The sequence below is a fragment of the Penicillium manginii genome (genome assembly GCF_028828005.1).
Source record: "Penicillium manginii strain IBT 31320 chromosome Unknown utg000004l:1.0-7231830.0:1.0-7236170.0, whole genome shotgun sequence".
In the NCBI taxonomy this organism is placed as follows: Eukaryota; Fungi; Ascomycota; class Eurotiomycetes; order Eurotiales; family Aspergillaceae; genus Penicillium; species Penicillium manginii.
Genome location: NW_026643105.1, coordinates 386,553 through 414,294, shown reverse-complemented (window position 1 = coordinate 414,294; position 27,742 = coordinate 386,553). Strand labels below are relative to the sequence as shown.

The 27,742-nt window shown below is 48.8% G+C and overlaps 11 protein-coding genes across 11 annotated transcripts; 7 read left to right on the top strand and 4 right to left on the bottom strand.

Moving 5' to 3' along the window:
- Positions 1-260: 260 nt before the first annotated feature.
- On the top strand, positions 261-2,155 carry N7533_003859 (DUF4048 domain-containing protein; the record flags this gene model as incomplete). The annotated part of the gene is made up of 3 exons (XM_057100509.1): positions 261-536; positions 595-1,889; positions 1,954-2,155. The coding sequence occupies 3 exons, from the start codon at positions 261-263 to the stop codon at positions 2,153-2,155; spliced, it is 1,773 nt and encodes a 590-aa protein (XP_056960139.1).
- A 616-nt stretch (positions 2,156-2,771) lies between these two features.
- Positions 2,772-3,411, top strand: N7533_003858 (translocation channel protein TIM22; the record flags this gene model as incomplete). The annotated part of the gene is made up of 3 exons (XM_057100508.1): positions 2,772-2,858; positions 2,923-3,018; positions 3,076-3,411. The coding sequence occupies 3 exons, from the start codon at positions 2,772-2,774 to the stop codon at positions 3,409-3,411; spliced, it is 519 nt and encodes a 172-aa protein (XP_056960138.1).
- Positions 3,412-3,973: 562 nt separating this feature from the next.
- On the bottom strand, positions 3,974-5,178 carry N7533_003857 (cysteine synthase A; the record flags this gene model as incomplete). Its single annotated transcript, XM_057100507.1, has 2 exons — positions 3,974-4,971; positions 5,061-5,178. 2 exons carry the CDS (start codon positions 5,176-5,178, stop codon positions 3,974-3,976), a joined length of 1,116 nt encoding a protein of 371 aa, XP_056960137.1.
- Positions 5,179-5,483: 305 nt separating this feature from the next.
- Positions 5,484-9,004, top strand: N7533_003856 (condensin subunit YCG1; the record flags this gene model as incomplete). Its single annotated transcript, XM_057100506.1, has 2 exons — positions 5,484-7,547; positions 7,604-9,004. The coding sequence occupies 2 exons, from the start codon at positions 5,484-5,486 to the stop codon at positions 9,002-9,004; spliced, it is 3,465 nt and encodes a 1,154-aa protein (XP_056960136.1).
- A 727-nt stretch (positions 9,005-9,731) lies between these two features.
- On the top strand, positions 9,732-10,721 carry N7533_003855 (metallophosphatase domain-containing protein; the record flags this gene model as incomplete). The annotated part of the gene is made up of 1 exon (XM_057100505.1): positions 9,732-10,721. The coding sequence occupies one exon, from the start codon at positions 9,732-9,734 to the stop codon at positions 10,719-10,721; it is 990 nt and encodes a 329-aa protein (XP_056960135.1).
- A 164-nt stretch (positions 10,722-10,885) lies between these two features.
- On the bottom strand, positions 10,886-12,491 carry N7533_003854 (NAD(P)H-dependent oxidoreductase; the record flags this gene model as incomplete). Its single annotated transcript, XM_057100504.1, has 5 exons — positions 10,886-11,361; positions 11,411-11,796; positions 11,846-12,015; positions 12,067-12,331; positions 12,397-12,491. 5 exons carry the CDS (start codon positions 12,489-12,491, stop codon positions 10,886-10,888), a joined length of 1,392 nt encoding a protein of 463 aa, XP_056960134.1.
- A 345-nt stretch (positions 12,492-12,836) lies between these two features.
- On the top strand, positions 12,837-14,845 carry N7533_003853 (MFS general substrate transporter; the record flags this gene model as incomplete). The annotated part of the gene is made up of 10 exons (XM_057100503.1): positions 12,837-12,980; positions 13,040-13,066; positions 13,131-13,248; positions 13,303-13,413; positions 13,472-13,508; positions 13,563-13,736; positions 13,790-14,018; positions 14,078-14,176; positions 14,229-14,571; positions 14,646-14,845. The coding sequence occupies 10 exons, from the start codon at positions 12,837-12,839 to the stop codon at positions 14,843-14,845; spliced, it is 1,482 nt and encodes a 493-aa protein (XP_056960133.1).
- Positions 14,846-15,073: 228 nt separating this feature from the next.
- N7533_003852 (putative ABC multidrug transporter) lies at positions 15,074-19,750 on the bottom strand (the record flags this gene model as incomplete). Its single annotated transcript, XM_057100502.1, has 6 exons — positions 15,074-15,724; positions 15,793-16,026; positions 16,081-17,025; positions 17,090-18,628; positions 18,685-18,848; positions 18,877-19,750. The coding sequence occupies 6 exons, from the start codon at positions 19,748-19,750 to the stop codon at positions 15,074-15,076; spliced, it is 4,407 nt and encodes a 1,468-aa protein (XP_056960132.1).
- A 625-nt stretch (positions 19,751-20,375) lies between these two features.
- N7533_003851 (fungal specific transcription factor domain-containing protein) lies at positions 20,376-22,975 on the top strand (the record flags this gene model as incomplete). Its single annotated transcript, XM_057100501.1, has 9 exons — positions 20,376-20,387; positions 20,443-20,450; positions 20,523-20,618; positions 20,678-20,841; positions 20,894-21,121; positions 21,179-21,465; positions 21,522-21,968; positions 22,028-22,251; positions 22,318-22,975. 9 exons carry the CDS (start codon positions 20,376-20,378, stop codon positions 22,973-22,975), a joined length of 2,124 nt encoding a protein of 707 aa, XP_056960131.1.
- A 928-nt stretch (positions 22,976-23,903) lies between these two features.
- Positions 23,904-25,912, top strand: N7533_003850 (fungal specific transcription factor domain-containing protein; the record flags this gene model as incomplete). Its single annotated transcript, XM_057100500.1, has 8 exons — positions 23,904-23,926; positions 23,989-24,058; positions 24,109-24,146; positions 24,191-24,456; positions 24,513-24,636; positions 24,702-25,003; positions 25,078-25,306; positions 25,363-25,912. The coding sequence occupies 8 exons, from the start codon at positions 23,904-23,906 to the stop codon at positions 25,910-25,912; spliced, it is 1,602 nt and encodes a 533-aa protein (XP_056960130.1).
- Positions 25,913-26,100: 188 nt separating this feature from the next.
- On the bottom strand, positions 26,101-27,366 carry N7533_003849 (uncharacterized protein; the record flags this gene model as incomplete). The annotated part of the gene is made up of 1 exon (XM_057100499.1): positions 26,101-27,366. The coding sequence occupies one exon, from the start codon at positions 27,364-27,366 to the stop codon at positions 26,101-26,103; it is 1,266 nt and encodes a 421-aa protein (XP_056960129.1).
- Between the last annotated feature and the right edge of the window lie 376 nt (positions 27,367-27,742).

Sequence of the window (27,742 nt, the reverse complement as noted above, 5' to 3'; positions counted from 1 at the left end):
TTGAATGGGCCACGAGTACCAACGGGCCGAATGGAGGGTTAGTGAGTGGAGTGACAGCCTCCCCCACGGCCCCTGAAACACTCGCTCGTGGTTGTTGACCCGCTTTCCTCTCAGGAGAACGGCCAGACTCTCCGAGTCTCTCTTTTTTCTCTCTCTCCTTTATCTCTTTACTCTTCGACACCCTCGTTCACTTTCACTCGCTCTCCATCAATTTTGTACTTATTTGGTCCATCTCCTCTCCCTGCTGGCTGGTCCACCATATGGAGATGGAGAGTTCCCCGGGAACGGGCGAGGCCCTCAGCCATAGCCATGGTCCTCTGCCGGATGCGTCCCACCTGCCTTCGCCTTCAACCTCGACAGCCACTTCAACGGAGCTTGTCTCTGACAAGCAACCTATCTCTCGCTCTTCCTCTCTTCGGCAGAAACGCTCATCACTCCCCCCACGAGCCCACCCCGGAGCTCGCCATACCAAACGCCTGACATTGAACTTCCCCATCAACATTCCGCTGGATCAACCGAGCTCAGCTTCCGACTCGGTCGCCTCACCAGGACCCATGACCCCCGTTACCCAATCGTCAACACGTCCTTCCCCAGCAGTACCTGCTGGGACTCCTCTCCCTTTTTGATACCGAAGACGATGGCTACGACTTCCTCCGCGCCATCGCCTCTCAGGAGCGGAGGGTGATGGAGCTACGGGAGGAGCTGCATCGCGCAGAGTCCGAACTGTCCACCATCAAGAAGCAATGGGCGCTGTCCGAAAAGTCCAAGAAACGCACCGAGATCAACCTCCATGCCGAACCGATGCTGCCACTTCGCTCACCCGAGTTGGGTGCTCCAGAGGGGTCGAGCCTGTCTTCCCATCGCCGTGAACAAAGCATAAGCTCGGTTGGGAGCTCCTCGGTGTCACAGGAGCGGATAAGCCGAGAGTTGGACCGGCGCAGCAGTCTTCGTGCTGCTGTCGCACCCAAGGGCACGTTGATCTCTGCTAATGGTCGGCGCGTATTCCAGGGCTCCCATGCTCGAACGCTCTCCCTTCTCTCTCCCGTCACAGCACCCAGCTCCTCCATTGGCGGACCTGGACCTGCTGAACTGGATCGCGTGGGACGTACCCCGCGATCGGCAACGCTCCCATCTGTTGAGCGAAACTCTGTTGCCAGCATTGGAATGCCGACTGATGAAACCGAAGTTCCGGACCAGGTGCTTGACCAGTGGCGCAAGACTATGCCCATGCCCCCACCATCGCGGGAAGCTCTCGTACGTACTGGCAAGCAAATGGCCTCGGATCTTCGGGAAGGACTGTGGACATTCTTTGAGGATATTCGACAGGCAACGGTGGGCGAAGAAGGCATCAGCGCAACGGAATCGCGGACCATGTCGCCCTCAAACTCATTAGCACCACCAAACTCACGGAAACGAGAATCTCTTTCAGCCAAGTCAAGGAGTCGAGAGCGTCTATCAGCCTCGGGGGATAAATTGTCACGATCGTCATCGTCATCGTCGTCGCGGGGTAGGCCCCAAGCGGTCGAGAGTACATCTGGTAAAGACACCGCGCCGCCAGACATCTCCAAGTCATTCTGGCACGAATTTGGCGTTGATTCACCAGCGCAGATGTCGCCCGCCGCTCGGCGCAGCTCCTCGAACCCCCAAAACGACAGCAACAACGCCGACGCCACGACCCCTCGGGGCGAGAACGAACCCGAGAATCCCGGTCACCGCTCCAGCAGTCCAGTCGAAACGGAGGATGATACCATGGACAACTGGGATCTGTGGGATACGCCACTACCCGCCTCCAAAACGAAGCATACGCCCTCTTCGAGCAGATCCACGGTGGATTCGAAGCACGACAGGTCCCCTACAACCCAGGGCAGTAGCCCCCGCACGAGTGCTAGGTACATTTCAACTTTTCCTGATTTCATTTATGACAACCTCGTTATGCGCTGACGCCGTCCCCAGCTTTGGCGATTGGAACCCGACCCTCGCCGTGCCAGACCCTAGTGTCACTGAAGGCATTCCTTGGCCCACCATTACGAAACTGGCACCGTCCACGCTTCAGCGAACTGCCTCCAATCTCATGGCTGAGTGGGAGCGTAGTCTTTCGCCATCTCCGGAGCGTCAAGGCACCGTTTCTCCTCCGAAGAGTAGCAAAAAGGACTGATTATCGAATCAGCTCTACTTCTACTACCTTTTTATCTTCTTTGTAAATATTACCCCCATTTCATTCTTCGGCCCCGTCAGCGAGGGCCTCCCGTTGGGCGAATTGGCACGAATACACCACGGACTCATGCAAGGCTACGATTGTTCAATCCCACGAGAGCGTTGTTTTTCTCCTTATATTTTCCATACGTATAACTTTGGGAGCATCTGTTTTGATTTCTTTTTTGATTTTGACTTGGCCACATATACCGGTCTCGCATATACCTTTCAACCCTACAGAAGATTCAATAAATAAAAAAGAGACAATAATTTGATATTTCAGGAATTCTGCGTAAATACAATATTAAGAATCCCTGGGTGTTCCAAAGTACTTCTGTTCCTCATACTTCGGGCGGGAATTTCCCGGGGTCACGTGCAACATCCGCAAATTTATTTCGCCACTCCGCGAGATCCTCCGCAGCGCAGAGAGTCTGTTTGTCCGAATCTACAAACCCTCCAGGGGATCCGATACCCACATTCACTTTTTCTCGCAGAGTCTAATACCCGATTTTCAAACCACGCCCACATAATCAATACACTCCCTATCTTCTCGGGTCGATTCACATCCCCCCTACAAAATGAGTATTCCGGGTCAGTTGCCGGGCATGGGTGCCAACAACCAGATGCAAGGAATGAACGAGAATGAGCAATGGATGATCAAGATGGTGAGACTCTTCCTACCTAGTGAAGTCAAATCAAATCGCGATCGCCTACTTACCCGCGCGATAGATGCAAAGTGGAATGGAATCGTGTCCCGTGAAGACCGTCATGGCCGGTACAATGGGTTTCGGTCTGGGTGGTGCTTTCGGTCTCTTCATGGCCAGTGTAAGATCTCCCCTCTCACCCATGCGAACGAAAACCCTCTAACAAACCCCGCCACAGATGTCCTACGACTCCTCCCTCACACCCCAAGGCCAAGCAATCTCAAACCTCCCCTGGCGGGAGCAAGTCCGCCGCGGCTTCAAGGACATGGGCGCGCGCTCGTGGTCCTCTGCGAAGAACTTCGGCATCGTTGGTGCTCTTTACTCCGGTACTGAGTGCTGTATCGAGGGTCTGCGCGCTAAGAACGATCTCACCAACAGTGTTGCGGCGGGTTGTATCACTGGAGGTATCCTGGGTGCTAAGGCTGGGCCGCAGGCGGCTGCTTTCGGTTGTGCAGGCTTTGCGGCTTTCAGTGCCGCTATTGATGCTTATATGCGCATGCCTGAGACTGATTAGATGGGCTGCGCTGGGCTGGAGAACGAAGGATATGTGAACTGGAACTCCTCACTCTTTGCGGTCGGGTGGGTCGGATGGGAGCTGGTACGGCTATTGCTGCTATTGCTATTGCTGTTGCTCGTTCGATCACCCTCACCTTGACTGGCTTGTTTTGATATTGTCCCTTCGCGCCTTCTCGACTTGTATATTTCCGTGGCGCTTGGCGATGTTTGGATAGATCGGGTGCATAAAAGGCGTTTGGGTTGCTTCTTGTTTGCTTTTTTCTTGATGTTTGGGTCGCAGGGCTATGTGGTGTGGTTCTTATGCTGCATTTGTGATCTGCTTTGCACTTGTATTATAATTGCATGTCCTGTGTGCACATAGGCGGCAAGAGATGTTTAGACATTCCCACTCTCAATATTGATACCAGATCGGATTAAATGATAATATTTTTCTGGAATTTCAATGTCTATGATTAGTGTATTGAATTGCTACATTGGGCATATCAGGTGCTATCAAAGCATGCTTGTCTAATATTCCATATTGATTTTACTATATTCACAGATTATTCACATTGAACTGTTCAAGGAAGGACAATGTACTTCTCGAGGTGCTTGGGAATAGCACCACGAAGATCCTTGCTCTTGAGCCAAGTCTCGGAGAACAGACGGTCCGCATAGCGGTAGGCACCATCGCAAAGAACAGTGACAACCGTGTTGCCCTTGCCCAGCTTCTCGGCGACCTCCTTCGCAGCCACGACGTTCAGAGCGGAGCTAGCTCCCAGGTAAAGACCCTCCTCATCCAGACAGCGGTAGACCATCTCGATGGACTTCTCGTCAGGAATATTCACCGAGCCGTCGAGCAGATCAATATCCGGCTGCAGGTTGTCGGTCACACGACCCTGACCAATACCCTCAGTGATACTGCCACCAGAGCGATCAGTCAGCTTACCGCCGCTCTGGATGTAGCTGTGCAAGACACTGCCGGGGGGATCGGCGAGGAAACACTTCACACGTCCATCGCTAGCAGTCTTGAGGTAGCGGGTGATACCAGCCAGGGTACCACCAGTACCGGTGGCACAGGTAAAGGCATCGATCTTGCCGCCAGTTTGCGCCCACAGCTCCGGTCCGGTGGTCTCAATGTGTGCCTGGCGGTTGGCAGTGTTGTCGAATTGGTTGGTCCAGACTGCATTGTCCAGCGACTCTGCATGTCGCTTGGCCTGGTGGTTGTAGTTCTGAGGGTTGTCGAATGCGACGGCGGGGACCGGGTAGACCTCCGCACCCAGCAGACGGAGCAGATCAATCTTGCCCTGGGATTGGGTGTTGGGCATGTAGATAACCAGCTTATATCCCTTTGACCTGCAGACGTGGGCAAGACCAATACCAGTGTTACCGGCAGTACCTTCGACAACGGTACCGCCGGGCTTCAGGAGTCCCTTCTCCTCGGCATCCTTGACGACGAAGAGAGCGGCCCGATCCTTGACACTACCACCGGGGTTCTGGAACTCCGCTTTGCCTAGAATGTTGCAACCAGTTTCCTCAGAAAGACGCTTCAGCCGAATGAGGGGAGTGTTGCCAATTGCTATGCGACAAAAAGAAAACAAAGCGTTAGTTGCAAAGGCTTCTGTATAAAGCTGAACCCAGTATGGAGCTGGGAGCATGAACACATACCTTCCGTCAGGCCATTGACATAGCCCTGGGCAGTGGACACTTTCGTGGCATAGGCAGTTGAGCCCTCCGCAGCGCGAAGGGCGGTAGTACCAAATCGCCGAATACTTTGACGGAACATCGTGATATATTCACGAGTGCAATTGCTAAAGAAACAATTGGAGCCAAGCTCACTTCAACCCCAGCCGCGATCACATCATCGCGCGGGCGGAGATCGGCCGAGGACCTCCGATGACGGGATGACTCAGCTACGTAACACGTGACTTGAAGTTCCTATGTTTCCGCCAAGGCGGTCAATGGCTGCTATCGTCCCTACCCCGTTTGGGCTGTTTGTTTACCGCCGCCCCCCCCCCTCACTCTGCCATTTCATCCGGCGCCTGCGATGGTCTTTGCCTCTTAATCAGTTGCGCTTCGATATTCACCACCATGCCAGGCCGAGTCGCCGCCCGTTCGACATCTGCCGCCACACGTCGGTCCTCGGCACAGCCATCTACAGGCCGTGCTCCTTCCGTGACCCCGTCATTCGCAATCCCCGAAGAAGCAGCATTGCCCTCATCCTCCCCGAATCTCCGCCGCGATGTATGCGCTCTGTTCGCCGATGCTCAGCGCTCCACAACCGGCCACCGCAAGCTGGTAGTGCGCATGCGCAAATTGCAGGAGATCTGCGCCGGAATTGCGCAGAAGAAGAAAGGAAAAGATCAAGAGCCGGAGCCAGTCGTGATTCCTGAAGAAGAGACGATCGCTGAGAAGGAGTTTAATGTGGAGGTTGGCCGCTGCATGCTTCGGATTCTTCCCATTAAGAAGTCCGAACCAGTGGGTGATCGCGTCTTGCGCTTCTTGGATACCTTCCTTGCCCACGCGGCCGAGAAGGATAATGAGATTTACGCTGCCGCGAATCAAGGCGAAGATGAAATGCAAGTTTCATCTGAGACTCCAACTTCGCGTCTGACTTCTAGCTTGGTCTCTCTGATGGTGCCTGTGCTTTCCGCGAAGGATAAGATGATTCGATTCCGCGCCACACAGATTATCGCACACATTGTTAATGCACTTGAGTCTATCGACGACGAGCTATATCATACCATCCGAGGTGGTCTACTGAAACGTATTCGCGACAAAGAATCATCCGTTCGGGTGCAGGCTGTGATAGGACTCGCACGCCTAGCCGGTAACGATGAAGAGGATGAGAATGACGACAATTCTACAGCCCTCCTTGAAAAATTGATTGAGATCATGCAGAACGACACCAGTGCTGATGTACGAAAGAACCTTCTCGCCAGCCTCCCGCTCGCCCCCGTCACTCTCCCCTACCTACTCGAACGTGCCCGCGATCTGGATGCTCCGACACGACGTACGCTATATGCGCGTCTGCTACCTACTCTAGGTGATTTCCGCCACCTGTCACTATCTATGCGTGAAAAGCTCCTCCGTTGGGGTCTGCGAGATCGTGACGAGACTGTCCGAAAAGCGACTGGAAAATTGTTCTACGACCGCTGGGTTGAGGATTGTGCTGGTACAAATAACGACCAGAGCGAAGGTGCTACAGTCCAGCGCTCGCCAGCTGATATCAATGCGCTTCTGGAGCTCTTGGAACGTATTGATGTAGTGAACTCGGGTGTTGAGACTGGCATTGCGCACGAAGCGATGCGCAGTTTCTGGGAGGGACGGTCTGATTACCGGGAGGCAGTGATCTTTGACCAGACTTTCTGGGAATCCCTCACGGCCGAGTCGGCATTCCTGATCCGATCATTCAACGACTTCTGCCGCGTTCAGAACGAGGGCAAATATGAGGATCTTGTCGAGGAGAAGATGCCTGAAGTCACGGCTCTTGCTTTCTTCCTTGGAAAGTACCTCGAAGATCTCCTGCAGCGCAAGAAAACATCCAAAGAGTCCGGCGAGGCAAACGATGAGGACGCGGCGGAGCAAGAATTCATTGTCGAGCAATTACTGCATATCGCGATGACTTTGGACTACAGCGATGAAGTTGGTCGACGAAAGATGTTCTCCCTTCTGAGAGAGTCATTGGCTGTTCCAGAGCTCCCAGAGGAGTGTACCAAGCTTGTTGTGGAGACACTGCGGTGCGCCTGCGGTGCCGACTCTGCCGGCGAGAGCGAATTCTGCAGTGTCGTTCTCGAGGCCATTGCTGAGGTCCACGATACTATCATCACAGACGACAGTTTTGTATCTGCCAAGTCTGAAATCAGTGATGATGCAAGCAGTCGCCATCGATCCGAGACACCTGGGGATGACGGAGAAGAAGTTCCCTTCAACAAGGAAGAAGCCAAGGCCAAGATTATCAAGGAAATCGTGGTTAACATGAAGTGTCTTCACATCGCTCAATGCATGCTTCAAAATGTTCAAGGTCACTTGCAGCAAAATATGAATTTGGTGACTATGTTGAACAACCTAGTTGTTCCTGCCGTGCGAAGTCACGAGGCTCCTATTCGTGAGCGTGGCCTTCTCTGCTTAGGTCTCTGCTGTCTGCTTGACAAGGTGAGCTAAATCAACCCTATGACAAGACATCTACCGAAATGCTAATCATCAAATAGAACCTGGCGGAAGAGAACATGACTCTCTTCATTCACTGTTACAGCAAGGGCCATGAGGGCTTGCAAGTGACCGCTATCCAGATTATCTGTGATATGGTTACAACCCACCCTACTCTGCTCGCCCCTGTCACCCAATCCGACGGCGAGACCGTGGTTCCCCCACCCATGCAAAAACCCTTGTTCAAGGTGTTTACGCGAGCCCTCAAGGCCAACTCACCACCGAGTGTGCAGTCTGGCGCTGCCACGGCACTTTCAAAGCTGCTGTTGACCAACACATTCACGCCTTCTGGCCCGAATATTCCTCATGCCATCCATGAATTCAATCAGAACAGCGTAGAGGTTCTCTTGCAGTCTCTCGTTTTGTCCTTCTTCCACCCACGCACCCGCGAGAACCCGGCTCTTCGACAATCGCTTGCATACTTCTTCCCCGTCTACTGTCACTCGCGGATTGACAACACCCAACATATGCGCCGAATTGCGGTTCCTGTGGTTCGTGCAGTCATCAATGCTGCCGAAGAACACTACTCGCTCGAAGCAGAGGAGGATAGTGATGGAGAGATCGACGAGAGTGTTGGAGATCGCGAAATCAAGGCCCTGATGACCGGTGTCATCGGAATGCTTGCCGAATGGACAGACGAGCGAAGAGTCATTGGCATGGGTGGTGAACGAATTCTTGCCGGTGGAGCGGCTAGCTCAACAGCCTGCGGCTGGGTGCATCTTGCCCTGGTGAAGGATATCCTTGAACGTATCCTAGGCGTCCAGCAGAGCACCAACCGCTGCTCTCGGGAAGAGCGGAAGCTCCTTTTCACCCTGCTAAGCAAGATTTATTTCGCCGCGCCGACGCTTCCTTCCCGCGCGGGCTCACGCGCCCCCGAAAGCACAGAAGACCAATTTCGCAGCAGCATTCGTAGTGCTACTGCCGGTGGTCTTGAGATTGATCCCGAAAACGCCCAGCTGGCCGAAGAAGTTAAGGAGCTTCTTGATCAGACTATCGAGGAGGGTCTTGCTGTCGATGCTTCAAGCCGAAACGCACTTGTCAAGACTAAGAACTCTGTTCTGAAGATCCTTGCTGTTGCCCAAGATTCTCGCGCAGCCAGCGTACGTCCTCGCGCAGGAACTGAAGAGAGCGATATCGGCAGCGTTCGCTCTGCTAGCGTTCGCCGCTCTGTCGAACCCACGGCTGGACGCCGTCACTTCTCCGTGGAACCTAGTATCATGGAGGAAGATGAGAACGAGGACAGCCGTATTCGATCTGGCAGCGTGCGACCTTCTGTCGAGGGCACTGGCGCCAATAGGCCCGTCGTTAACATCGAGCCCAGCATCATGGAGGAAGACGAAGAAGAGGATGATCATGATACGAGCCGTGGCACCGTTATCAAAGAAGAAGTTGGCGATGAGTGATGATTGATTATTTACATGGGCTTTGCAAAGGTGGTCGGTCGGCGTTGGTTAGTCTTGGGTTCGGATGGAGTGGTCCATGGTTTCTTTTCTTTTCTTTTTTGAATTCCTGTTGATTGAGATCAACTCATACGGATGGGACGACGGGGGCTGGGCTTTAATTGTACATGATTTTCCAAGTTCTTATATTTTTGTGGCTCTCATTTATCGGATGGAATCCCATGCTTACAATTCTGCGTTTTTGCATAAATACTAGTGTCTTGTCTACTACATCCTAGCCTTCGGAGTCCTAGATATCTAGGATAATATTCTTCTCTCTTGGACTTGTGACTGGGTTGAGGTAACTGGGATATCCAAATTTGGCCTAATCGGGATGCACTCTCATGTTGACCTTTATTACTTCCAAATTATTCCTAGTAGTTACTACCTAGATAGCCTGCTTACCTAGGTAGTGATTCACTTCCAGTCAACAATTCTCACTTGCCACTTGGAGACTTATTGATCTTCACCATTGCCGAGGGCAGGTGCATAGGCACCCACTGCCTCAGGCATCCCAGGGCGCCTGCCTCTTCTAGATAGGCTTACCTTAGTTCAAGTTCTCTCATCCCATCACCATCCATCTTCCTCCAGATCTAGCTTCTCCTCAGTAGCGACCTCGGGACTCTCCGACAACCATCAAAGTCACCCCCGAGAAACTTTGAAGCGACATATTCATCTCATCCTGGGCACGATGTCAGCGTCAATATCAACTTCCGCTCCAACTGAAGGCAAAATCAAAACCCGGTTTCTAGTTTTATCCGATACACACGCACTCGACCACAGACAGTTGCCAGGCACAGTGTTGCATCGATATGCAGGTGTTGTACTTCATTGCGGGGATCTTACCAACGACTCTACAATTGAGGAATACGAGTCATCGATACGCCTCCTCCAGGCCCTCAATGCCCCCCTCAAACTCGTCATAGCAGGGAATCATGACTTCACTCTAGATGGCCCGGTGTTTTCGAAAAGGCTTGCAGAGACCCGGCCACGGCTAGACGACAAACTAGTCAAAAAGATTTACGGCAGTTTCGGGGATGTCAAACGATTGTTTAAGCAGGCTGGCATAACTTTCCTAGATGAAGGCAACCATTCAATTAAGCTCCAGAACGGGGCTTCATTGAATATTTATGCCAGCCCATATACGCCATCATGTTACCGCGGTTGGGGCTTCCAATATCATCCAAATTTTGTACACAAGTTCTTATGCACCAGTGCTCGCACTCGCACTGAGGAATCATCTGCTCAAAAAATCGACATTATCATGACACATGGACCTCCACAGGGCATATTGGATAAAACGGATTCTGGCGTGCGGGGTTGTCCATACCTTTTCAAAGCTACTGCTAGAGCCCGGCCTCTGATGCATTGTTTCGGCCATATTCATGAGGGCTGGGGAGCAAAGCTGGTTACTTGGCGACAGCCTATCAGTACGGAACCATCTCATTTGACTGACATCATCAAGAAGAAGTCGCTTTTGATTGAAGATCTATCGACTATCAAGGAAGAGCGGTCTCTTGGAATTTCAAGGAAGTACTGTACTACCAGCCACTCCTCTTCCGACCTGCTTCCATTGAGTCGGGGAGCCCAGACACTTTTCGTCAACGCCGCTTTTAAAGGAACGAGTGGTTCCAGAATACAGCCACCATGGTTCGTCGATCTTGATCTTTCACCAGCGTAACGGGAAGAGGTCACATATGTCTAGTCTTTGTCGTAAAGCAGAAGGAAAATCTTCGACCTGAAACATAGGACTCGGATAGTAGGAGATGCTAGGATTATTGCTCTACAACCACTGAATTGGAGCTATGAAGTACTTCAAGTTCGAAATATGTTTTGAATACAATCTCAGTGCACTCCATTGGTAACCTTTGTCTTTAATCTGAACTCCTCGCGGTAGATCGCCTCCATTTCGCGTCGCACAGCCACAGCTTGTGATTTATCAGTGAATTCCACATCCTGCCAGCTCAACCCTTGGTCTTTCTGAACATTTCGCTTCAGTACCAGTCCATGAGCTAAGCCGATTGGCAGGCCTTCAATGGCAAGAGAGGCTTCAGCTGGCATCAATTTACCATATACCATAAATCCGCCCTCGCCATCTAGCGTTTCGCCAACCTTGAGATCCCGCTTCGCAGTAGCCACAACGTCTGATGCAAAAGTCTTACACTGACCCGTAGGCTCTCCCCTGCACATGATGGTGGCGATAGAGATGCCCAATTCGAGGCCAATTAGGTGATAGGGCTTAAACTGAGCAGCAAAACGCCCGGTGCTGTCAGTCTTAAGACCGTATTGAGCGAAACAGTCACGTTGATACGGTCCCGGAGCTATTATAGTCGTCAGAGTAGCTCTCTTGAAGTGAAAATGTTGTCTTACCTTCAATTACAACGTAAACTCCCCACCTCAAATCGTTGAACACGGCTCGCCCATCCTTTTCTAGGCAAGACACAACCTCAACAGTGCCATACTTTTCAAGCTGGCCCCCCTCTGACTTGGGTTTGAGAATGTTTGGTAAGTCATGGGTACCGCAAGGTGGGAATCCTAGCCCGTTTGTCGGTGGACTGAGGTCGCATCCGTTCGCAACAGCGGACATTTCAAGTGCCGATTTTGTTCCATCCAGAAATGAGTTGAACATCTGTGGGTTGAAATCACCCGAAGCAAGCTGCTCTTCAGTGAAGCCATAGTGGGTCCAGATGGTGTCGGGCGTGGAATAGTGGTATTGAGGTAGATGTTTCGTTCCTTTACCGGCACAAACAACATTGCTGTTGTTGAGTTAGTGAAGTTTATGTGGACATGATCTGAATTACTCACAACCCAGCTGTTCTGGCCCAATCAACCATCTCTGCAATCAGGGCCGGTTGATCTCCGTATGCCATCGAATAAATGATGCCTGCTTCTTTGGCCTTGCGAGCCAATAACGGACCGGCAAGAACATCGGCTTCCACATTGATCATTACAATGTGTTTCTTGTGCTCACAGCACTTTAATTGAATCAGTAAAGATATTTCGGACACTTTTTGGCTTGAACTTACCAACAGAGCATGCCGTACGCCTGCTGCGGGGTTTCCTGTTACTTCCAGAATCACATCAATCCCAGGAGTCGCAATCAACTGCGCCGAGTCGGTGGTGATTACTGTTTTGTTTGCCTTTATACCATCCTCGATAGACAGAGTTGCAGAAATGTCGTATTTCTCTTCTGGGAACCCTGTCTTCTTCAAAGCATCTAATGCCCGCTGCGCAGAGAGGTCTGCAATACCGGCTAGTCGAATGCCAGTGGTTCGGTGCGATTGTGAGATACTTCATGCATATCAGTAAATGGATGCAACGGGGTATGTATATCGGAATTTGAATATTCCACTTACAACATAGATCCAAATTTACCTGCGCCGATGATCCCTACTTGAATCGGCCTGCCGGATTCCTCCAGCTGGAGTAGCTTTGTTGACAAGTTAGTCATATTGAATTAAGAGATGTTGAAGTTGAGGAAATCAAATTAACCGTCTGGCTTTCAGAAAGTGGAATATAATGGATCAGAGCCAGCTTTTATCACGTATAGACTGACATCGGGATATCGGTGCCATTTTCCGATTTCCCGGTGGTGTAGTCAGGCCATCTCCAACCCCGGCTTTTCCCCACATTTTTGCTCTCGGTTACTCGGCCAGCCTTGTCATGGAAATTGATTCTGAACTCCGGTGAATGTACCCCTGGCGCGAGCTATTTAAGACGAGGCTCATTCCGTCCCGCCTGGTACCTCTTGGTGCTTGTCTTGATTAAATATGATACATTCCTTGACCACCTCAACATGCAGCTCACGCAGCAAAACAAAATAAATCCCGAGACAGTTCAGCGATGGAAGCAATTGGTTGGATCTTGGTCTCCTGAGGAGCGCGCCACAAAGGAAAAGCGGTTCGTTCGTCGAATTGATTTCCATTTGCTTCCCATTCTTGTATGTAGGGGGTACAGGTCTTCTCCAAGGTGACGAAGCTAGGCTAACTACTACTCTAGCTCATCATGTATATTATGAATTACATAGTACGAGTTCACATACTAGTAAACCACCCTGATTCTGCTCATACTCACATATTTGTTGATCCAGGACCGCAATGCCCTACCCCAAGCACGAGTACAAGGACTGGAAAATGATATCGGCCTAGTTGGGGTGCAGTACAATATTGTTTTAAGCCTGACATTTATCGGATATATTCTGATGCAAGGTACTACTGCACAAAAGAAACCACTAGAAGCTATTAGCTAACGACATATTTAAGTTCCGAGCAACATGCTTCTGGGAATTCTGCGTCCAAGCTGGTACCTTGCAGGATGCATGATTATATGGGGTATAGTCTCCGCTGCTAGTGGAGCTGTGCAACAATTTGGGGGTATGTTTCGTTGCTTGTGGACGTAAAGGAAACATCACTAAGAAACAAAATTATTTAGGAATTGCCGCTTGTCGTTTTTTTCTGGGAATTGCGGAGTATGATATTCTATCTGGCCCTTCGTTTGGCATGCGAAATTGACAACTATCTAGAGCACCATTCTTCGCAGGAGTTGCGTTCTTGTTCTCCGGGTGGTACACCCGCAAAGAACTAGGTATGCGATTGGGTATCTTCTTCTGTGGTGCCATGCTCTCCGGAGCTTTTGGTGGATTATTCTCAGCAGGAATTGCGGCTGCATTCGCACATAACAAGATATCAAGCTGGCGGTAAGACTTTTGAAAAAAAAAAAACGAGCCGTTCCAAGCTAATGATAATTCAGGTGGCTTTTTATTATCGAAGGCGCCGCTACCGTCTTCTTTGCCTTAGTAACCGGCTTGGTCATACCGGACTGGCCTTCCACAACCAAATGGCTTTCGGAAGAGGAAAGGGCGTTGGGAATGGTGCGACTATACGAAGATTCTGGAGACGAAGACGACGAGATAAAAACCATGACTGCTTTTAAAATGGCAGCTAAAGATTACCGTGTCTGGCTTTGTATTCTTGGCCAGGTAAGACATTCATATCGTTCTGCTGTTAGATGCTCCCTGCTTATCAAGAAATAAATTAGTTTTGTGCTCAAGCAGTCGCATCGTTGACAAACTTTTTGCCCACGTTGGTTGAAAGCTTTGGCTTCAATACAATCCACACTCTACTTTTGACAGCCCCGGTTTGTTTCGTACCATTCAAAAATTTGAATGCTCAATTCTAACCGTTGCCAGCCATATTTGTTCACTGCCGCATTTTGCTTGTGGAATACCTGGTACTCAGACAAAACCTCGAATCGATCGAATCATATAATATTTCCAACAGCAGTTGCAATTGTTGGTATTGTCTTGACAATGGCGACATTGGACATTGGCGCTCGCTATTTTGCCCTTTTCCTTATGCTGGCAGGAACCTACGGTTGCTTTCAAATATCCAATGCATGGATGGCAAATATCGGAGCCCGACCACGGAAGAAGCGTGCGGTCGCATTGGCCATGAACAATTCCTTCGGAAATATCGCACTTGTTTGGACGCCTTATCTATATCCCAGTAGCGATAGACCACGCTATCTAATGGGTAAGACTTGAAATATCCAATATCTTCTCCATGTACTGCGGGAAATTTGCTGACACATGGATCTTTCTTAATAGCCTGGTCAGTCAATCTTGCACTCGCAGTAATTCTACTTTTATCAACAGTGATTCTGAGCATATGCCTGCGGAGAGATAACAAGAGAGACCCAGTCATTGATAACGGACATGAAATTGCCATGGGGGATGATAATAAGGCTTCTTCCGACTGTGTGGAAGATGCAAGGGTTTCGCGCATTGTGGCACGCTACGATATTTGACCTTTCTCCGGCCTTGATAATTAGTTAACTTGACTTTGAATTGATTTTTGAATGCGAAGAGCCTCAGGTGCATGCATTTTGTGAGAAGATGATCCCAAAAGGCCTTGGAAAGGAATAAATGTCCGAACGCCCAAGAAAACGGCCCGAGGCAACATGTCTAAATTATTTGAGTAGAGAGGTAAACATGACCAAGCGCAAATGAAAAACCCACTCATGGGTATCTCGTATCTAATTTTTAACAGTCTTGCTTCTCGGAACGCGGAAGAGCTTGTAGAACACAATCGCCCCAACGGTGTTGACCACAATGTAAACGCACAAGATACCAAAATCTCGCCAACGGTTAGAAAATGAAATACCAAGGCTCGACAAAAAGTCATTGCTATTTCCCATCGCACAGAACTTGCAGTCGTCATTCATCTGGGAGCCGGAACTAAGCAAATATCCAGAGTTTGCCGAGATATAGTTCTTCATATAATCTGCGCAGGCTTTTCCGGCAGGTGCCGAAAAGGACAAGACTTCGTTGTCGGCACAGCGCATTGGGGCATCACCAAGAGAGGTGGATAGGAAAGAAGATACCAGATAGGTCATTGGATTGACCCGGTACATGAAGATCCAAAATCTCGGAAGAGCGGTAGGCCCAGCCAGAATGCCACAGAATGCATACATCAAGATGAACATGATGTTTGCGAGGGCGGATGCAATTTCCGCACTTCCCAGTAAAGCTACCAGCATATGCCCGAAGGAACTGGTGAAGAGAAAAGAAGCCCAGATAAGTAGTAGTGCATGTGTGCTTCGGGCATGCATAGTGTCAGTATATTGAGCATTTTGGTAAAAGCCGACAGGGTAAAACCAAACGATAAAACAGAGGATTGCCATTAGCTGGCGTAGGTGGGTCAGTTGATTGGATCTGCGGCAAAATGACATTGATCAAGGAAGATGGGACTTACTGAATTCCATGCGAATTCAACTGCAATATTGGATAAAATGAAAGCTTGCCAAGCATAAGTCTTGGACTGCCGTTCGCGCGATTCATACATAATCCTCTGGGCGACAAATGCTGGTATTATCTGAAGCACAAGTTGGACTATCACGAACAAGAACACAAATACTCCGAACATTTGGTTTTGAAGACCTTGTTTCGTGTTGTCTGCTTTGAAAAACGAAAATCCGATGAAGAGAGACTGTAGAAATAGTGTTAGGTACTGGAAAGGTTCAATCATCAGGAGTATACTCACACTTCCAACGGTAAGTAATGCTTTGGAATAGATGTAAGATGGTGTGCGCCAGTATTGTTGAAACACACGGCGTCCGACCAGGATTATTTGATCGTACAATGGCGCTGCGAACTCCGAATAGCTGGAGGTTTGGTTCGAATCAATCACTGAAGCCGATTTTTCGGTCAGGTTTTTCAGTCCAGCAAGCTCAATTTGAACCGCTTGATATTCGGGACTCTTCCTCCACACTGAAGGCCAGTCAATGTTTGTTTGTACCCCGGGTGCAGCTCCTATCACATTGAGCATGTGCTCGGCCGGGTTGGCACCCGAGGGACAAGAGGCACCGCCATTTCGCACAAAGTATTCCATTAGCGTCTTTGCTCCTTGACCAACCTCCCCAAAATATACTGTTTTTCCTCCCCGGGCCAGTAGAAGAAGCCTATCAAAACGTTCAAATAGCATGGCAGACGGTTGATGAATGGTGCACAGGATTGCTTGACCGTTCTTTGTCAGAGTATCCATAAGGTTGCAGATAGACCAGGAGGTCTGACTATCCAAACCGGAAGTAGGCTCATCGAGAAACAGTAGAAGCTTGGGGCGAGCCGCAACTTCAACGCCGATTGTCAGACGCTTGCGTTGCTCCACATTGAGTCCTTCTCCCGGTACTCCCACTATGGCATCTGCATATTCTCTCATGTTCATGAGATCAATGACCGTGTCCACATAGGCGAGCTTTTGAGCACGACTGTACTCAGGGGGTTGCCGTAGTAGTGCACTGAACTCTAGTGCTTCCCGCACAGTTGAGGTATGGAGATGAATATCTTGCTGTTGAACGTAGCCTGTTTTCCGCTGAAACGATTCGTCTCGGGGTCGACCATCGACGAGCATCTCACCTCCGACGACGCCCACTGTCGTACGGCTTGCTAGAACGTCGAGAAGAGTAGTTTTTCCCGCACCGGAGACACCCTGAATTGAATTTGTCAGTTTGCTTCATCGAGAAACCCTTTGCCAGGAAACGGTGATGACATACCATGAGTGCTGTCAATGTCCCTGGACGAATCCATCCATCAACTTGATCTAGAATCCTCCTCGGTTCCTTTTTGATCTTGATGTCATATGTCACATTCTGCCAGTGGAAGATTGAAACTTGCTTTTCGACGCCAGAAATAGTCCCAGGCTCATCAGTGAGCGTCAAACTGTTCTGAGCCATGGTAGATGATTGCTTCTCCTCATCTGTCATATTCTTTTCACCCCGCGAGGAAAGAGCCTTTCCACGACGGAAAACCAGAACTTCACCTTTGGAACGTCGAGAAGAAACGAGCTCCGATGTTACCAAGTGGCAGCATGCAAGAAAGACTGTCAGAGCGACGATGATGCCGAAGTTTCGCCAGCGGTGGGAATTCTCATAACCAAAAGAGGAGCGTATGTATTCTGTACCTTGGACAACACCGGAGCCTGGAACAGCTCCTACCACCGAGCACACCTTTTCCAGACTCGACACATTCTCATAACCCGGTCCAGATGGCACAAATGAAGAACATTGGAATTCTCGACCGTGAAACTCGTTCACCATTACTGCTTCAAAGCCATATGCAACTGGATTTAACCATCTTATCCAGGATGCCCAGCCACGCATGTATTTGACAGGTATAGTAAATCCCGTATAGAGCACCAATGCCAATAAGATAATTGCTGAAGGTGCCAGAGCTTGTTCGATTGACTTGGTAAGCGAGGCGAAGAAACGGAAAAACATTGACATGCCCATCATCATGGAAAAAGACACGAGTAAAAGGAAGAAAAATGCCCCCGGCTCTCGTCGAAGATTTGACATGAAATACATGACAAGATTTGTCAAAATGGAGTTCGTAATCTTGTAAGGCATGTCCATAAGAATTGACGAGATAGCTTCAGCACTTGGGTGATAGAGTGCATATCGCCTGTGCTTTTCGATAATTGACCGTTTCTCGTACAATACTATGATTTCGAGTAGGCTGGAGAAGGCATTGAGGAGAACCATCATGAACAAAAGCGCTCCACGGGAGAAGAATGAGCTCGTCTCATTCGAGAGATCGTAGAACAAGCTTGCAATAATCAACGACTCAAAGAAATTCCCGATCAACATGGCAAGTGACACACTGGGATCGCTCTTCAATCGTTGAAAATCTCTCCAAAGACAGAGACTTACTTGACCCCAATAAGAGAGAGTATAGGGAGAAGTTGAGCGCTGCACTTTGGACTTTTCCTCTTGGCGAGATAGGGTGAAGTGGCCAAGATCGGTGGCGTTGAACGGATGCTCATGAGCGTAATGATCGATATCCTGGATCAATGCTTTGTACTCTGAACTTTCTTTCCAACAATTAACAAATTCGTCTGCTGTTCTGGGAACATGACTTTCTGAATCCGGATGCACAATCCGCTCAGATGGACTGCACATCGAAGTAAGGAAATCTGGAGTTGTTTGGGCGTCAGGGCAAACGAATCCGAGTCGCACGAAATAATTCTTGGCGTCCTGAGCCGGACCAAAGAATATCTGTCTTCCTTCATAGAGGACTGTGACTTTGTCGAATAACTAGATGATTTGTTAGAGGGTCTAAACAATTATATAAACGCGTTGATTGCACCTACGTCGTAGGCTGCCTGAGGCGCTTGGTAGATAGCGACGCACGATGTCACACCGAACACATCTCCCTGGGTGCGCAAGGTACGACAAAACTCCACGGCATTGGCACTGTCTAAGCCACGCGTACTGTTATCCCAGCATTGCAGCGGGGCGTAGCTCAAAGCGGCCTCTGCGATGGTGACTCGTTTTTCTCTCACCTCCACTCACGCCACGGACAAAGTCGTTGCCAACCCGTGTGTTGACGGTGTGGCTGATTCCAAATGTAGCCATGATCACATCTCTTTGGAGAATAGCGTATTCTTCGCGGGTAATTCCACCGGGAATTTCGCGAGGAGCACGGGCAAGAGCGGCGAAGTACAAGGTATCGCCGACACCGAGTTGTGGATAGTGTGCGTCCACTTCCGCAGTGTAAATGGCTTCTCCGCGGAAATCTTTCCCCATTTGTTTCGCCGTGATTCCTTGGTAGTTGACGTACGAAGCTTGATCTATCTCAAGTCCATGGGTTTCTTGTGCGATGGTTTTGAGAAATGTCGAGCATCCTGACCCGGGTGGTCCCAGAACACAAAGTTGCTCGCCAGGAAGAATTAAACCGTCAATATCGCGAAGAATGTCGACTCGCTGTTTTCTGCTACCAAGCCACTGCTGGGAAATGGCGGCAAGCTTCAAGATCGCGTTTCCGACGCTCGCCTGATAATCAACACTGCTTCCGTACCCGCTAACATTCAAATTCCTGAGTGCTACACCGGCAACACGCGGTCCAGTATCTTGGTCATTCTGATATCGGACATTATAGAACTCGTTTGCCCAAGCTTTAGCGTTGAAATCGGGACTTTGTGGATCAAGTGAACTGTCTTGCCCTGACATGAAGGGAACTTGATGCTGAGTGTGGCTTGGTTGAGCGCTGAGTTGGCGGGCTAAGTTAGCCACTTTCCGATCGTTTTCGCTTGCGCCGTCCGCGGACAAATCCATTTCCAATTTCGATTCTGAGGCGTGGATTTTCGGGGTAGACATCCTCTCAAGATCAATTCCACCTTCGGAATATGGAGGGTTGTTGGAAGTAATGTCTTCCATCTATCTCGCTTCACAAAATGAGGGGACACGAAGAAATGGAACGAAATCGAACAAATGATTAAAGTCACTTGATGGCAGTGAAATATCCATGAGGATCAGGAAGAAGGGAATTATCTATATAGTAACTTAAAGCAATCAGCCACTGGACCAAATTCAAGTTCGGGACACATGCCTAGACCCTCTCGGGCTTGGCTTTCAAGTGCCCGGGATGACCTGACAATCATTAAAATTGGCTCAAAGGTGTTTTGAATGTGTTTTGTCCGAAATATTGTCCGAGATGCCCAATATCTGAGGGTCAGCCGCGCCGTATGGAAGATCTGAAAGCCGGACCTCGCGGGGCCCGCGGGCCCCGCGAGGCTCATCGTGATATCGCCAAGATCTTGGCCGTTGAAGCCTAGATGGTGGAGATTTGGCCAAGAGTCCGAAAGTCCGAGCCCAAAGGGAATGCCATATTCAATCAAATCTCAAATAAAAAGTCCGCCACCTGTGTTCGGAAATATCAACTTACAAATTCTGACCCCGGGAATCAATCATCGCGTGAACCCCAAACTAAAAGTTCATCCGCACTTTATAGATTCCAGGCAACGACTCGGACTCTTTGGCGGACAATCATATTTCCTTTGAAATGAAGCTATCGGTAAATTGCTAGCTAATATCTATTTCGGGCTGGTAGTGACTAATTTTGATGCTAGTGTTCGAGGTGCCGGTCTAGAAAGGTATTTTTCCATGGTGCGCGGTTTCGGTTTCCAAGAAGCTTACTGACTCTCTCTAGCTCAAGTGTGATCGAGAGAGCCCGAGTTGTGAAAGATGCCAGAACTCTGGAGAACGGTGTATTTATCCCGAAAAGAAAGAAATCTACAAGAACATTGTATGTTTTCCTCTCTGGGATAGAATCCTTGTGCACTTCTAATATCAAAACACATCCAGGCGAAAGGCCCAGCTCCACAGATTTGGCCGTCGCCTTGAGTTCCTGGAAGAACGGATGGCGAGTCATTTGAAACCTATCGATGCCTCAGGTGCCCCGGATTTCAAGAATGTCACCCCAGCACAGAGCGAGGGTACATCGGGTGAGACCGAGCGACCGACGAAGGGTATGACGAGAAGGCTTTCCATTCAAAGCGATGAGCTAACTGACCGTGACAGCATGGTTATACAGTATGGTGAGCGGGGCGAGGAACAGCGTTGAGAACGAAAATCAAAAAGGCCAATTGAGCCTGGGTTTATCAAATTCTCGTACCCAAGAGACGATCAGCAATGCCATGAAATGCCTGGATACAACTTTGGACCAACTTGCTGTTTCAAATCCTATCCCAGAAAAACATCTTGTTCATGATAAAATGAGCCCTAGTGACGCTACGCACTACATAGAAGGTAGCACTTTCAGTGAACGCCGACTATTTGGAACTCTTTACTGAATTATACAAACAGTTTTCTTGCGGATCCTCTCCAGTTTGACTCACGTTATGCCATTCCAGACCATGATAGATGCAGAGCTTTTGAGAGCATTGCCTTATATAATCGACTCATCTCACGCACAAGTCAACCCGGCTTTGAGGATGATCTACTACAACGCGATTTATCGCGGTCAGACATGTGGCAGTACAGATGAATACAAGAGAGCGGCAGGTACCTATATTAAATGTCTGCAGTCAGTCCCTTCGTGGCTGAGCTCGGCTCAGGGGTCTCAGATGGACCTTATGGCTGCTTCCCTAACAGTAGGGCTAGATCCATCATGTGCACACAAATTACGGATACTAACGTGATTCTACAGTCTTGGACTGCGATTGACAATTTCGACTACCATCTCGCCTGGAAATTCCATTCCGAGGCATGTCGCTTCAGTGATATTTTAGGTATCCAAGACGTTGAAACTTCGAACTCGGATTTGGCTGAAGATGATCCGGAGAAAAATGACAAACGCCGACTGCATTGGCACTTGGTAATGACGGACTGCTTGTATAGGCTTTGGTACGATAAACCTTCCGCCCTCAAGTCTCCGATCTCACGAGTAAAGCTTCCTGTCGAGATATCGCCACGCACGAAACAACCGGAATTCACAGGCTGTGTGCTATTTATAGTCTGGGCGCGGATGTTATTTCTTCTAGAGCAGTTCTTCGAGCTTTCTGCCTCCACAGAACATGACCCGGGGATTTCTTTCCAAGAGGAGGTGAACAGCTATTGCAATCAGCTGGAAGACCTTCTCATTGACTGGGACCTAGTAGATCTTCCCAGTAGGGCGCCTCTTAATCGTCTATCTCATGCTGACTTTGGGGATAGCTATCTATCGCGAGATCTCCTCGGCTGAATGACTTAAAATCCTGGTTATTTGTTGACACCATAGTCGCCTTTTACAGTTGTATAATTTACATACGACGCAAAACATCTGCCAGAGACGAAAACATTCACCCACAAGCCGTGCGGGCGGCCCGAAATATTCTTGCCATCACAATTGAATGGTCGGAGCAAAGTGATTCTAGATGGCTCGGAGGCTTACATATGCAGTAAGCTTCTCTCTCCCGGACTCTTATTGTAAATTCGGTTTGATCTTGTGAACTAATATGACTCAGGCTAGCCACTTTTTATCCCTTCTGCGCTTTCTTCGCCCTCTATCATCATATTCTCTCTTCAAGGGATTCCGGCGAGTACGAAGAAGATCTTCAGACTTTAGATAGAGTTGTTCATCATATGACAAAGGTGGTTTCGATACGATCGGACTTTGTGCCTCTCGCAGAAGCCTTGAGTGCACTGAATGATGTATCCCGTGCTGCCCGCTCGATTCCTAATCCTGTTCATAGACAGAGTGGGCTACCGCCAGACACGACCCCCGAGAGATCTACTTATTCGGGGTTTCCTGATGTGTACGGGAGACCAGCAAATGGTGATAACCAGCAATATCAGACCCGTGAATGGAATCAACAGCCAGGGAAATTTCCAAACACATCGGCAGGTCCATTATTAACCAACTCACTCTACGACATTTGTTCGGCACTGCCATCAACATCAGACGATGAATCAATTCGCAACCTCGGTCCGCCTTTTCAAATTGAGAACCCCTTTTCGATCAGCTTGGCCCCTCTGCAAGGGGCCGACCCGGACTTGAGTGCGCCTGAATCTTCAACCAAGATCGCACATCCCCTGGAATATGTTCATGCTATGGAGAGTAGCCTTCTCTGGCGAAACTGGCACGAACACTGGTGGAACTCAAGTGACAAGAATAGCGACTAGATCTAATGAGAGTTGAGTTTCATCTCAGATATAGTCGACTAGAGGCTGTCATGAATGGACCCGTATTAACACTTAGGTAAAATCTGCTATTCTATGGCTGTTGTACCCCGTATTCGCAGGAATAATTCCGAAAGATTGGCACTTCTGGGGAATGCGGGGCCCCAGCCTCATTTCCCGATTTCCCGGTCGTTGCCTTCTTTCCTTTGTCACGGCGCATGGGCGGCACGGAGCAACATACACCGACTGCATCAAAATGAACGGCATGGACAGAGAAGAAGTTCTTATCTACGAAGAATCTGTTCCTCGAGGTTTAGACAATACCCAATATCGAAGCCCACGAGAAGGCCGCCCTAAGAATGGTCACTTAAGACCTCTTGGCGGTCCGGGCAGAAAGCCGCGTGCTTGTAAGTGTTCCAATGTCTGCTGTTCATTCTGACGATAGAGTTCCTGATAAAAGCTCAAGGCTTTGCATGTCGACGTCTCAAAATGAAATGTGAAATTCCTTCAGACCAGTCTCGTTGTAAGAGATGTCACAAGAAAGACCTTGACTGCGTGGCCTTTCGAAAGCCCAAGCTACCTGGTTTCTCATATGAGTCTAATGAGTATGAGAAAGCCGAATATGCAATGCTTTACATCAACTGACGTTATACTAGGGACCAAATTGATGCAATGCGGAGAGAAATTCAGAATCTCCAAAAGACCATCCATTCTCTGGTTTCGAACTATGAAAAGCCTCACCCTCAGATCCCAGGGTCAGTTTTGGATTCCCAAGTCTCACCACCTGGACCTTCCGGGTCAATCCAAAGTATAAGTCAAAGCCCATCTTTATCAACAGGGCAATCTCCAACAAACCTATCGTCCTGTGCCAAGGCGACCGAGAATCATGGCATGGCGATGACGAGAGAGAATTCACCAGAGCCAGCACAGGATGCCAACCTCGGAGCTGCTTCGGTACTAGTTACAGAGCCAATGGGTGGACTATATGAAGTGACTAGACTACGCAATATTCGAAGCAACCAAGCGAAGCTTGATATTTCGGGGCCGAGCAGAGAAGAGAAAATGGACGATTTCATCTCTAGAGGGGTATGTGGTCACTGAGAATGGAGAACAAATTATGGGCTAACAATGAACAGGTAATCAGCGAGGACGAAGCAGAAGATCTCTATCGGATGTCAGTAGATCTTCGGTTCTTTACTGATTGGCTTTTCTAACAAGCAACAGCTTTCATATATCGCTGAATCACTATCTCTGGGTTGGTTTGGAGCAGATACACAACAGCTTAGCCTCTGTTCGTCGCTCATCACAACTGCTCACGGCGACTATCCTGACCGTCACAGCCCTTCATATACCATCCAGTGCTAAAACATTCGATGATTGCTATAATGAGTTCCTCAGTCTCATTTCATCTTCCATGTTTTCTCGATATCACTCGGTAGATGATGTCCGGGCCCTCTGCATTGCCGCCTTCTGGCTTTCTGATGGTAGGGACATGGTACTCGGATAAGAAATGATTTCTTTGAACTAATGCTACTGGCAGTCTCTTGGAAACTTTCAGGGCACGCTATACGCATTGCGACCGAGCTAAATATTCACCAATCCTTTTTCAAAGCATTAGAGGGTGACCCTGAGCACTTTTTGAGAGCGAGACTTTGGTATATGCTGTAAGTCCCCTATCTATTATATCACTCTCCAACACCGTGCTACATTTTACTGATGTTGTATCAAGCTATGTTTGTGACCATCACTTTAGCATCGCATACGGACGACCTCCTATGATAGGCGAGAGTCTTCAGATAAGAGAACACGAGATATTTCTCGATCTTCCACTAGCAGATGCTATTGACTTCCGCGTCTTGTCGCAAGTATCTCTATTCCAAATATTGACTCGCGTACATGATTGCTTCGCTGAAAGGAGACTCCCACATCAGGATACCACGCGGGCCTTGCTGTCCGAGAAGAATTTCCCACAAATGCGATCTTTTAACCTGGAAATCGATAAATGGAGAATTTTGTGGCAGTCTCGTCAAGGTATGATCTGACTTTGCGCAGCCTTGAAAGCCAAATTCACTGGCAATTCCTGATCGCTGATGATTTATCTACAGTGGCAAATAAATACATCGGATCATTTCCACCAAAAGGAATTGTTCTCTATGCATATTTTGCTAAATTCCAGCTCAATTCCTTCGCTGTTCGAGGGATCAATATTTACGAAGGAATAATATCCACGGAACGAAAAGAATTTGCGAACATGGCAGTCTCGGCTGCAGCAAGCTCGCTCACATTTGTTCTAGAAGAAGAAGATCTTCGCCGCGCTCTAGTTGGTACACCATTGTAAGATACTGTCACACAGCCCAAGTTTTTAGTTAGCGCTAACTCAAGGTTTATAGATATGTCCATACGATGATTGCATTCTCTGCGGTCTTCCTCATGAAAGTGGCAACAAAGTGGAATGCAGTTGGTTTCAACGTTGATCCCGCATTTGTGTGGGACTTGCTCGATCGAGTCATACACCTTCTCAAAACAACAATAACCAGCAAGCGACATCTACTTTATCACATCGGAGCCGGCCTTGAGAAAATGAGAACAAGACTTCTGGAGCAGGAGAATTATCCCCAGAGTAGCACATCTCTTCAGCAGCAATTTCAGACTCCCTTTGAATGCTGTGATGATGATGCGAACACGATCAATCAATCAGCGTACCTTCATGATAGGAACGGAGACTTCAATTCTTCTACTTGGAATAATGGCCCTCATATGGCTGCTGTGCATGAATTTACGAGCGACAATGATGGCATGAAAAGGAAGATTGCACCCGATACAGATTCCGGGTTCGATCAAATCATGTCCATGAGCAATGACTTGATATATGAAGTTTTTGGGGAGAACGAGTCATCTTACGATGTTTACAGTCTATTGAGTAGTCAGTTTGCAGCATAAGATGGTTCATTCAATTCAAATGACAGAAAGTAAATTTAAATCACAAATAGAAGCACTCGCACGGGCGGGTAGTTGATATAATTAAACACAAACGCCTCAATCTGGAATGATAATAGCGTACTTGAATGCATAGTATTCGGTCGCCGAAAAGCTATTTACTCATGGTCGCCTGCCTGAGTAGCTGAAGGTTACCATTTGCTTACCTCCTTGCCATAGCTCAAAGTGTATCTGCTCCGATGGATCTTCGAGTCGCTGTGACGTCTTGCAAGGCCAAGACTATCAATATTGGAGTCTCCAGATAGTGTCCATGAGCTATCTGCATCAACGTAAACAGAAGAGGTACCACTGGTATTACCGCTGTTGATAGATCCAGTCCACTGAGAATTGATCAGATACAGACTGACAGAACTGATATCGTCAACGTGAATATCCCCAGTAACATGGACGTCAGTCAAAAATACGGAAGCCGTTCCACCATTGACACCCGAAGACCCCCATTGATCTGTGGAAGTGATGTTGGCTAGAATGCCAGATTTGATAATCAGATCAGTACTCGTGACATAAACATAGGCCTGAATATTGGCGACGAAAATCAATGCATAAGTGCCGTTGGTTTCAGCTACTGACCCCCCAGTCACGTAGGCATAGGCCGTGTCCGTGGTGCCGTTGGTTGCGACTGTGCTCACGATCTGAAACACGCCGTTATTCTGCGTGCCAGAGCTGACCCTCGGATTAATCAAAGTAAATGAGTTCGACCCGTCGATACAGGCGATAGGTGCAATATCTGCCACGCCGACGAGAGATGAAGTGGTGATGTTGCCCGTTGAGTATACCAAAGCCGAGAGTGCACCATAGGTATAGGCAGCGGAGTCATCAACGACAATGAGACCTCCCCCTCTATCGGTAGCAATAGCACTGCTGTGGCCGTCGTAGGTGTAAACATTGAGATTCTGGCCGTAAATCGTGCCTCCTGCGGTGTAGATTCCATGGGACCCATCACCCTCGGCATGGATGGACACGTCGGTGAGGTATGCAGTGGCTCCGTCTTCATAGGTGTGTAGAGCATTGGCACTTTCCCCCGAGGTTTTGATGTTGCTGGTGGTTATATACACGGTGCCGTTGGTTTCGATGCCGATTGCAGCATTAAGATCCGTGAATGAGCTGTCTTCATCACTAGTTGAGTTCCCGGTTTTGATGAATGTGACATTATCAAAGTAGGCAACACCGGTTTCTTTCACAATGATGACGCCTTCGTTGGTTCCAGTTGCCGTCAAGGTTGTGCTGGAGAAGGTGGTTGTCGACCCACTAACAAAGTAAGCCGCAGTGGTGGGAAGCGCATCGCTGGTCGATGTAGCGGCAGTGGTAGCATCAGTTGCGGCGGGGGCAGCCTCTACGGTAACAATACCACCGAGGGCCCCAAAAAGGGGGAGTAATTTCTTGAGTGAATGGAGCATATTAGTAGACGTCACTTCTGAATATGGCACTCTGTGACCTGTTGTGTAATGCTTTTTCCACTGACCATTTATATCATGACGTGCCATTCTGTCGTTTTTATACTGCCCCATGCCATTCTACATAGACAGTAGTAACTATTCTTCGGGAATGTGGCCCCCAGTTATCTAGCGAGAGGCTTCGTCATTATGTTGACGACGGCGCCAGACATCGCGTTTTGTGAGTAGAATATAATGCTTTCAGTTAGGAGGTACGTAAGGTCGGCTCCACGGAAAGATTTTAGGCTAGACTGTGAAGAAACCGATTGAAAATCGAGTTTAATGCTGTAAAGTAAAAAGCTGACGTATAATTCGTATAAAATAATGGTGAATTGATAGG